Source organism: Mus pahari, chromosome 14 (genome assembly GCF_900095145.1).
Source record: "Mus pahari chromosome 14, PAHARI_EIJ_v1.1, whole genome shotgun sequence".
NCBI lineage: Eukaryota > Metazoa > Chordata > Mammalia > Rodentia > Muridae > Mus > Mus pahari.
Window position 1 is genome coordinate 86,802,520 of NC_034603.1, and position 11,468 is coordinate 86,813,987.

Below are 11,468 nucleotides of genomic sequence, written 5' to 3' on the forward strand. Positions count from 1 at the left end.
CGGATTTCTGAGTTCGAGGCCAGCCTGGTCTACAAAGTGAGTTCCAGGACAGCCAGGGCTACACAGAGAAACCCTGTCTCGAAAAACAAAACAAAACAAAACAAAACAAGAGGCCTATAAATAATTAAGTGGGTAAAGGCCTCCTACAAGACTTTAGTTCAGTACCTGGAACATGTAAAGGTGGGAAGAACTGACTCTGACCTCCACATGTGCTCTTAGGCATTTGCCCCCTGTGTATCACAGGCTGTCCTCAAGCTCAAAGAGATCCTCCTGCCTCTGTTTCCCAAGTGCTGAGATGAAAATTGTGTAGCACTACAAACAGTTTTGTTTTGTTTTTTAAAATGAGAAAGAGCTCATGTGACTTTGAAGTACAGTTTTGACATAGTGTTGAGACATATGACCTGCATGAAGTGTCTCCTCTGCACTTGGGAAGGCTGCTTGAAGGACTTCCTACCCCTAGCCGTGGAAGAACTGTCAGCTCTGTCCTTTGTTTTGGAGGCTTTACCCAAAGATGCTGCTGTAATGGGTTGTGGCTCTATCACCGCCTTCCTGAGAAGGTCAAACCCTGTCAGCAGGGATCTCAGACAGTGAGATCCAAAGACAGGCACAGCCTGGGGGATATGCCAGAGCTGAGGAGGTGTCCACCTCAAACTGTACTCAGAAGGCAGGGTATGGTCTGAACGAGGCACGTGTGAGCTGCTTTGTAGGACCAGCCCTGGCCACCCTGAGAAGGGCCAGCAGCAGTCTTCAGGGTTTCACATACTCTGCCTTGTTGTTTGTGAGTATGGCTGCCGAGGTTTGCTTTTTGTTTGAAGGTTTGAAGACAGATAACCAACCTGGATCTCTAGGTTCGGGCAGGGGAGGCCTGAGTTTGACTCTAGCATCCACGTACAAAATCGAACGTAGCAATATGGGTTTATATTAGAATCCTAGCACTGGGTAGGCAGCGACCGCAGATCTCTGGGGCTTGCTATGAGCCATACTAGCCTAATTGGTGAGCTGTAGGTCAAGGAAAGACAATGTTCTGAACACCAACCCCCCTGGTTATCCTCTGGCCTCTAAATGCATGTGTACACATTCATCTGGGCACATAAACACATGTTCCCATGCACCCATGCACGTGAGCACACATACTTATACACTCACAAGCCTTCTACATTCCCATGAATACACATAGCTCTAGATGATTTTGAGACACTGAGTTTTTCTAAAAAATTTTACTGTATAGGGAAGATTGATTTCTTTTTTTTCTCCCAAAGCCAGGGTCTTGTTATATACTTTGGCATTGGCATACCAATCTTCTTCCTGTCTCAGCCTCTGGGTGCTGGGATTGCAAGTGTGTACCATCATGCCTGGCAGGAAACTTCTTTTATGAATTATTTTTGTGGCTCCTTCTGGAATGTTAGGCTCTATGCTTGGTTGTCCTTGCTAACCCTGTTTGTGAGTGAGGCATGACTGCATTCAGATGAAGCACTGAGGTGTGGATGAAATACAGCCTTTCAGTTTGTGTACTTCACGGCCACTCTTGGACTGGTAAGTATGCTGAGAAGAATGCACAGGAAAGAGCAGGCTGTGGAGATGCCTTGATGCTCACCCGTCCCAGCCTTGACAGAGGGAGCTGTGTTTGCTCAATTTTGGGCCACAGACCTGATCGTGTGCCATGGTTTGCTATGTTAGGTTTAGCAGTCCTCAATCCCCAAAGGATATTCCTGTGTGCTACCAGCTCTCTCTAGGACTTTGAAGGAAATTGAACGGTGGCTGCTTTCTATCTCCTGCTTATAATCCTTCCCACCCTTGGCTCTATTGTTGGCTCCTGTTGTTGTTTCTCACTTGGAATTTCCTTTGAGTAACTCAGGCAAGGGGGTGGGGGGAGTTCTGACAATGTTTTACTGAGATTCACTAAGCCAGTGGTTTTATGTTTGTGGCAAAAATCTACTCCTAGGAGGCTATATAGAAAGGACTGGCTTCTCAGGCCTTATGAAAAATCTTAGAAGTTGCAGCTCCTGGAAAGACACTGAATATTGACTCCTCGGGTCCTGGTGGCATGAATTCAAAACTTGATTCCTGACCAATATTGGGAGGGGAAGGGACCCAGTCACATATGAGAGAGTTAACTGTGGAAGCTCAGTCACGGAGAGGAAGTGTCACCAGGAACGGCACCTCCCTGCCTAGAGTCCCCATTTGGTTTCTGATGGGTACCCTAAGTACCCAATTTGATGATGTCACCCCTATCTGTTATTTGATTTTTATTCTTTATTTTTATGCTTTACCTGAGGAGACACACTGCTCTGTCTGGAACTCTTTGTATGGGGAACTTCCTGATGGCTGCCTATGAGGCTGCGAGAGTGATTCCTGTTGGATGTTTTGAGCACCTGATTTGATGCTCTGCTCTCCTCCTTTTGCCCCCCTCTCCTCCTTTTTCCCTTCCTTCCTTCCCTTTGACCTTGGCTAAATTCACTTGGTCAAAACCAAAAGCATGGCCATCATTTTCAAGAAGCATCCCCAGAAGAGTGTGCTGGCTGAAGCCTTCCCGACACGCAGCAAGCTGCTTTATTCCTGGTTGCTCTCTGGTGCTAGCTATTGTCTTTTAAAAGCATCCATCCTGCCATAATATGCAAGCCCCTTTCTTGCAGACTGTGGGTACTGAGACCTTGGAGTTCCCTACTAAGTTCTGTTGGCCCAGCTGGGATGCTGCTATGGAAACAGCCTCCTTGGCCACCTGAGATCCATATTGTTTTTCTCAATGTGTACCGTGGATGACATACCACTGGATCATAATGGGGAGAGGGAAACACGGCTTGGGTTGACTGACTCTGAGGATAGTGATGCTAATTCTAATTTATTAGTAGTTTTAAAGCTGTAGATAAGCATTGTATCAGAAAAAGTAACCCGAGTAAACTTGGAACCAATCCCTGTTTTGGTGGGTGCTCTCCTTATGAAAGACAGTTTTGCGAGGGCCCCACCTCTACAGGCATAGCATATACTAATCTAGGCTTCAGCCAAACAGATTATTTTCTGTGTTTTCCTAGTAGTAAAAATTGTATGTGCATATATGGGCACTTGTGATGAAAGCCTTTGGTTACTGTGGTAAAATTATTATTTTTTTAAATCCCCTTTTCGAAGTAACATGTACTTAGAGTTGGAAATTTGATATCAGATTTCCTGAAGGGCCAGGTACAAAGAAGAAAAAGGGGCTCATCCTCTCTCTCTCTCTCTCTCTCTCTCTCTCTCTCTCTCTCTCTCTCTCTCTCTCTCTTTGTGTGTGTGTGTGTGAATTAAGAAGGGCATTCTTTAGTAGGTTTTAAATAGTTATGATCTCTTGAATAAATTGAGCTACTTTAAAAAATATTTTGTATATAGTTCTTTATTTTGATCCTTAGAAAACAAATATCTTAGGGTTTCTTATGTTGGAAGCTAACTCAGTCAGTAGTCTCCTGGGTGTTCTTAGGAAGAGCCCAGGTGTCCCTTTGAGGATGCACAGAGCTTGCCACTGGCTAATGTTGATGCTGCAGTTTCCCCTTTTGCCTTTTGCTTTCCAGTAGACTGTTTTACAGCAGTGGAAGCTTTCAAGTCAGTGTAATATGAAAAGGATTTAAAAAAAAAAAAACACATTTAAAATTAAGTTAGAATTCTGGCTCAGAGTAGCAAACCAAACTTGTAAATCCTTCCCTTTGTTTCCATTTCCCACTGAAGGAGTGGAAGAAAAAACCAGGGGTCTCCCCAGCTGCTGCAGAGAGGAAACTCAGTTTGATCGTTTCTTTCTGGGCTTGCCTTCTGCTGTCCTTGAATGGACTTGGGTACACTGGTCTCTCCTTCCCCTTCCTTCTCCTCTCTTTGCTGTGTGTTCTGGTCTCTGAATGTCTTTATAAATTATGCACCCGTGTTGCCTCAGCTCAGCTCAGGTTTTCCTGAAGCTCTGAATCCTAATGAGGACTCTTGGGAGTGGGTGGTTCTGTCCTCAGACAAGTGGGTGAACAATGTTCTGTGACATCAGTGTTGACCCTCAGGCTGGCTTTCTGCTTCACTTCCATACGCTGTTAATGCGCGAGCACCACTCATGCCTGGACCACACAGGTCACACAGGTCAAGTAGCTTTGCTTACTCCTGGTTTCTTATCTGCACAGCGGTCATCTAGATGTTAGGCATGGTAGCCTGTGAAGTTTCATTCAAACGTGGCAGAGTTGCTGGATCAGCCATGCCTTCCAAACAATAGGTGGCTCTGTCAGTCAGCTAAGAACATTGACAAAACCTTTGCAGTATTGTCTGCATCCTTTTAATAGCAACAGACATCAGTAAGCTCCAGCCACCATGGTGGTGCTCAGTGCACACAGGTCTTTGGGGGCAAGTCTATGCTGAAGTCACTTACTCAGTGGAGAGTTCACTGTGTGACTATTCGTGCTCTCTCAAACACTCGTTCATGTGCTCTTGCTGTGTCATAAGATACAGGGTAGGGACAACAGTTCTGATATTTAAAAAATGTTGAATTTTAGAACATATCCAGCACCTCCCATTTTCTATAGAATCTAAAGTTTCCTCAAAGCTTTTGATTGGGAGCCAATCCCAAGGGCACCTCCAGGATGCCCAGAGAGACAGGTCCTGAGGCAGCACTTTAGAGCCTGGGCACCAAGGGCTTGCTGCCCTTCCCCTCACTGTCCTAGACAGGTGGAAGCTGATGGATGGGATGACTGTTGCAGACTGCAAGTAGCTACTGAACATCTTACAGTGTTCCCCTCCCTCTTATTGATTTTGGGGGTGGGACAGGAACTCACTCTGCAGACCAGACTGCACTTGAACTTACAGAGATCCTCCTGTCTCTGCCTCCTGAGTGCTGGGATGAAAGCCGCACACTTACCACACCTGGTTTATATAGTTTCTTGAATGATATTCTTTTTCTTCTTTGAGCTAGAGTTTCATGTAGTCTAAGTTGTTCTGGAATTCACTATGTACTCTAGCTGGACTTGAATTTAAGGCTGTCCTCCTGCCTCAGCATCTCAAGTGCTGAGATTTCAGGCTTAAATCATTGTCCCTGAATTTCAAGCGACATTTTTTTCAAATTCAAAATTAGTCCCTGGAGACATAACGGTGCCATCTTTTGTTATATTCTATCCAGACGAAGTATTTTAATGTCCATAATGGTTATTCTATGCAATAGTTTTGCAGTTTTTTATATATTAAATTTGATAGCCCTTATTAAAACATTTCTATAATTGTATTACTAAAAATTATTAACCTAGATTTTTTTTTAAGAATAAGGTTGCCATATAAATGAAATAAAATATCAAAAAGACATTTTAGGTATAGTTAAACATGAGAGTCTATACAGTTTATGCCAACATGGTTGAAATTTATAGACTAAGATTGGCTTAAGAATATTTTGTAATAATCTGTTTTTCTGATTCTAAATCAGTAGCTTGGCATTAGACTAAAGTCCATTTTTCTAGTTTGTGTGTTAGTGTATTTGAGTTTTTTTTTTTTTAAATAAGAAAGCATAATTCAGGGTGTTGATTAGGTATGCGTCATATAAGCAGATTTGCTGGATATTAGTTCCTTGTGTGTCTTTGTTCACATTTTCTGCCCAGTGCAAGTCCTGCTGCTGCTCGGTTCTAGGACAGGAGAGGAGACACTGAGTCTTGAGTGATGGCCAGGGAGTCCAGGAGGCCCACTGTTGATAAGTCTGCTGGGTGTTGTTATAGGACTGAAGAGGGAATGTTGTGTTTTCGTAAGTGTTTTTGTCTGAAGGGCTCACATCATAAAACTTGTGTGTGTGTGTAGGCTAGACATGGATATTAGACAGGGAGTCCCTCAATTTGGCTATACAAGATGCCATGAACTGTAGGGCCTAGGAAATCCTCCTGCCTCAGCCTTCCCAGGGCTGGGGTTATAGGCACGAACTACTTGCCTGACTTTATATGGTAGTAGAGATAGGAACTTGGTCCTTGTGCTTGTCCAGTACACACTTTACTGATTGAGCTGTCTGTTGGCTCCTGAGTTCTTTTCTTTTTTATAATCAACTCAGAACATATTTACTAAGAACTGCAATAAATAAATAAGTCAGACTGAATGCCGCATCGATGTTCTGCGACCCCAGTGGCTCCCAGCAGCTTAGGACAGCACCGAACCTTGATGCACTGCTTTCTTACTTGTGAGTACCTGTTATGGACGCCTTTGTAAAGGAGGCACACAAAGCTTAACGGCAATAAAGTAACAGAACAGTGGAGCAGTCCTGTCGTAAAGGTCTGTAAAGGCCGCCTCTCCTCCACAGCGCCCACCCCCTTCCTGTGTGTGAGTGTGTATGTGCGTGCCATGCCACAAGTGTAGAGGTTAGCACTGGACAGAGGTGGCACTCTTCTTTCAGCATGTGGGCTCTGGGGAGCAATGCAGTACCCCGGGCTTGGCAGGCCCCCTTACCAGTTGAGTCACCTCGCCAGCCCTTGGCTTTGGAAGGGAGGGCTGCTCTTTGGCTTTCCTCGTCTGTCTGGTTGGTAGTTTGCTCTTCCTGTGCTTTGGAACATTACTAAATGGACAAGCATTGCTTGCACACCGGCATCCTCACACCAGGCAGGGCTCTTAATGGGGGATATGAACCCCAAGCACAGGATGCAGAATTCCCAGACAGAGTGCAGTTAGAGCTTCCGGGCTGTTTCTATCTGGAATTTTCCATGTACTGTTCTCTGACTGCAGATGATTTTAAATAAGGAATATTGAGACAGGGAGTCACTCTTTATATTTGAGGCCTGAACTGTATGGATTGCTGTGTCTGTGGAGAGAGAAGGCTAAGATGACTGAGCAAAGCCACGTTTCTGATGGAAGTGACTTGGAGCTTGATCTAAGATCTCGTTCCAGAGTTTATGGAGATTTTGTGGGTTCTATGTTCTACCAGCGGAAGAGACTTAAAACTCTCTCAAGCAAGATGACAGAGATGTTTGCATGAAACCTTTCATTTTAGACAGCCCTCAGGCTGAGTCTGCAAAAAATTAATTGATTGGCTCTGTGGTCACTTACAGATTGGGAGGCTAACTAGAAAATGCAGTGGATTGATTTTCATCTTTCCCTCTCACAATGGTAAAGAGCTTGTTTTCATGTTTGCAGTGAGATGATTCTGGACAGTTCTGTGGAAGATGCTTTTGGAGGTGGGCATGCAGGGAGACAAGAAGGGTGGAAACATCCTTTTCCTGTAGGCTTCTAAACTCTGTGCTGAACAACAGACACTTCTCCAGAAATGAATGGCTGTCTCTGGAAGAGGCCACTGCCATCCTTTTGTGCTGCTTTAGGAATATCAGTTTAGAAGTTTCACACAGTGCAGTAAAACTTGTCTGTGAGAGAGGATGAGGCACAGGCAGTGTGATAGGGTGTTTGCACACTCACGGGAGAACCAGCAGGAAGCCCATGTAGTCACAGATTTAGCAAAGTGACCCTTCCCCAACACACGCAGACACACACAGGAGCAAGTGGTCAGATGAAATTGTCATGGGCAGTGAGTGTGTCCTCCAGATGTTGATGAAGAATACAGGCATGATCTTGATGACATTTTGGGCCTTCCTGGGGAAGGCAACCATAGTCTTCTTCACTTTATATGTCACTGACAGAGGTCAAAGGAGACTTGGTCATATGGGCAGATACTGTGTTCTGTCTGTGAGAGGAACGCATGTGAAAATGTTGCTTCTTGTTAAATTTGATTGGAATATTAATGCAGTCCAGTGGAGCTTAAAGAGTGACTAAGGAGCTGGAGGTGGACTGGTGATTAAAGCATTGGCTGCTGTTTCAAAGGATTCAGGGTAGAGTCCCAGCACTTAAGTGGTGGCTAACGACTGCCTGTAACTCCAGGGTTAGGGGATCTAGTCCCTTTCTGCATCCTTGGTCATTGCACACAGGTAGTTCAATACATTCATGCAAACACAACACCTGTACACATAAAAAAAAAAATAAGTGACTGAGTGATTCATTTGAAAAACAGATGAGGATTAAGTAGCTATGTAACATTATTTGAAGAAAATCTGGCCTTTGGTTATTATGCAAGGTGCAATGGTTAATCTTCATGATCAACTTAAATGGATTTAGAATCACCATGGAAACGCACCTGTGTAGGGTGTGTCTATGAAGATGTTTCCTAAAATGTGAGTGAGGACATATCCTTTGTGGGCAGCACAATTCCCTGGGCTGGTTTCCTAGACTGAATAAAGAGAGAGGAAGCTGGGTGCTGGACTGCATTTCTCTTTGTGTTCTGATGGATGCAGTGTGACCTGCTGCTTCATGCTTCTGCTAGCAGGGTAGCCTGCGCCCCCACACTTGACCCAGGATAAGCCTTCCTTAAATGGACGGTGACTCACTACAGGATGAAGATAAGGTACCTGAGTTGGGCCCCTGAGGAGTGTGCTGTGCTGGCCACTGGATCATTTACCTCCTTGCAGACTTTGCTCCTCAGAGGCCTGCAGATGAGTGAGGTCAAGGAGAGTATTGAATGGAATTGAACAAGTGACCTTTTTTGAGGGGGGGGGGATTCTCATCTAGTGTCATTTGTCAAAATAACATGATGCACTAACAGGTTAAATGTGAGACAAAAATTTAATGCTAGGATGATCTGTGGTCATCCACTCACCTGGTCTGTGCCAGTCTAAGGACCAAGGTAAGAGCGTAGGCGAGACTGGAAATGAATGGTATGTTCCCAGCAGCAATTGGGGTGCCCCAGGTAGGGAGGACCAAGGCTTGGAGGTAGAGGATGTCAGGTGACAGAGTATGGCTCTGCCCCTTGAAGAGCTGAGCTTTGACTTGTGTGAAGCACGGCTCTGATATGCAGCCTGCATCCAGGCAGCTTGGCCCATGTGTTCTTCTGCATACGTGCAGGGTGGGATAGAGCCCAGTGATGGTGGTTTGGAGTGCACACCCTAGCAGACATTTCAACTAGGATGCAAAGTGGGTTAGGGTCTGTTGAGTGGAGGGTGCTGGTGCCACTAAGGACCGTGGAGGATGAGGAGGGCTGGTACTCTGTCTGAATGTGTCCCTCTCTTACCCAACTTATTTTTTCAAGGCTGTGTAGCCCTGGCTCAAATTCTTCACCCTACTGTAGTGGAGGAATTGCAGGTACTGTGCTTGGTGCAGGGTCTTTATCTCTTAGGCTTTCCAAGGTGTTCCTAGCACCTATGAACAGCGATTGCACACTGTGTGAGTGTTGAAGGATGTGTGCTAAGATTTGCTGGCTGGGTGGAGCTGCTTCTTAAAGTTGGGTCAGTGGAAAAGGAAGGTGGGAGGAGGTGTATCAGGTGATGTTGCTTTTTCAGAAAGCAGGACATACCAGGTGTGGTGGTATATACCTTTAATTCCAGCACTCAGAGTCAAAGTCAGGTCCATCTCTGTGAGTTCTAGGACAGCCAGGACTACACAGAGAGATCCTATCTCAAAAAACAAACAACGACAACAACAAAAAAACAACAGACAAATAAAACACTGAAGGATCTCAGCAATCATAAGTGGAGAAAAGCATAGTAAAGTGGTGTAATGTGGATAATGTGAGAAGTAGTTAAGAAGACAAACCAGTGAGCAAGGGTTAGCCTGAACCTGAGTGAACACGGTATGCATGTCCCAGAGTATTCAGCTACACTAATAAGAACTAAGTCTCTTACCCCTCGCAGTTGGATGCAGAGAAGTAGCGTGTGCTGAGCATTTGAAGGCAGCCTTTTGATCAGTTGATTCTGCTTCTGGAGATTCACGATAAGGAAGCTCCTGCATGGGATGCTTTTAACCCTCTGCCCTGCCCTCAGACTCAGGCTAATTTGGGGTACAGGAGCAGTGCTACAAGAGTGACTGATTGGGTAGGACAGTGCAGGAGGAGCCCAGTGTTCTTGGGATATGTCTGGAGTCCATGTTGAAATACCGTTTCTGTTGTGCTTCCAGATGAAGACGGTGAGTGTGGCCTTGGTCCTGTGCCTAAATGTGGGTGTGGATCCTCCAGATGTGGTGAAGACCACACCCTGTGCTCGGCTGGAATGCTGGATCGGTAAGTGCCAGCCCCTCCCATGGGCACCTGACATGTAAACTGTTGTTTTAGATAAGTTAATCTTTATTTTGTAAGAGGACATTTTCAAGGAAAATTAATAAAATAACAATTGGTTTCTGTAATTTTTCATTTAAAATGTTAGTGTATGGCTTGTGCCTATACATGCTATATAATGGTAGCTATGAACACTTTTGAAAAATTGAATTACTCGTTTGTATATAATAATATTTATAGAAAAGGTAAATCGTGCTATCTTAAGCAAAGTTCCTGTTGTAGATGATAGTAGCCGCATTGTATATAATAATATTTATAGAAAAGATAAATTGTGCTATGAAGAGAGCCTATGTGAGGCTATTGGTGAAGCTTAGTTATAGAAGACAGCAGTGTTTTGGAGATGCCAGTACCATGAGGTGACCACCAAGAACAGCAGCAGCAGTGGGGTACAGGCAGCTGGAGCCTAGAAGACAAAGGTGTGCTACAAAAGGCAGAGCTGGAGGAGTGAACTAGTCCCTTGGAGAAGCCTAGAAGGTTGTGAGTGGATCCCAGACATTGGACAGTTAGAATTTGATTTTGCTTTTGATTGTGACTGTGCCCTGATATTTTTCCCCCTTGAAGTAAGAAAAATATTTTAGTGGAACCCATAGTTAAGAGATGTCGAACTGTAGAAAGACTTTGAATTTCAAAAGAGATTGGCTATTTTAAGGGTATTGAAATTTTAATATGTAAGAATTTGCAAAGTTATTTAGATCTTGGGGATGAGTAAGAAAGTAAGGGTTGATGTGTTTGTGTGTCAAGATGACAAAGGGTCAATTGTGCTGGCTGGTTTTGTGTGTCAACTTGACACAAGCTGGAGTTATCACAGAGAGAGGAGCTTCAATTAAGGAAATGCCTCCATGAGATCCAGCTGTAAGACATTTTCTCAATTAGTGGTCAATCGGGGAGGGCCCAGTCCATTGTGGGTGGAGCCATCCCTGGGCTGGTAGTTCAGGGTTCTATAAGAAAGCAAGCTGAGGGAGGGCTGATGAGATGGCTCAGCAGGTAAGAGCACTGACTGCTCTTCCGAAGGTCCTGAGTTCAAATCCCAGCAACCACATGGTGGCTCATAACCATCTGTAGTAAGATCTGATGCCCTCTTCTGGTGTGGATGAAGACAGCAACAGTCTTTAAGAAAAGAAAGCAAGGATATAAAATTAACTCAGACAAATCAGTGACCTTCCTTTACACAAAGGACAGTGACCTTCCTCTACACGAAGGACAGACGGGATGAGAAAGAAATTAGGGAAACAACACCCTTCACAATAGTCACAAATAATATAAAATAATATAAAATACCTTGGTGTGACTCTAACTAAGGAAGTGAAAGATCCGTATGATGAGAATTTCAAATCCCTAAAGAAAGAAATTGAAGAAGATCTCAGAAGATGGAAAGATCTCCCATGCTCATGGATTGGCAGGATTAACATAGTCAAAATGGCCA

At 44.4% G+C, this 11,468-nt stretch overlaps 1 protein-coding gene across 1 annotated transcript in view; it reads left to right on the top strand.

Moving 5' to 3' along the window:
- Rptor (regulatory associated protein of MTOR complex 1) overlaps positions 1-11,468 on the top strand; it is a 294,655-nt gene that overhangs the window by 47,254 nt on the left and 235,933 nt on the right. The window contains exon 2 of the mRNA XM_021212174.2: positions 9,889-9,991. Coding sequence (XP_021067833.1) covers positions 9,889-9,991 — 103 coding nt within the window. The remainder of the gene's footprint in view (positions 1-9,888; positions 9,992-11,468) is intronic.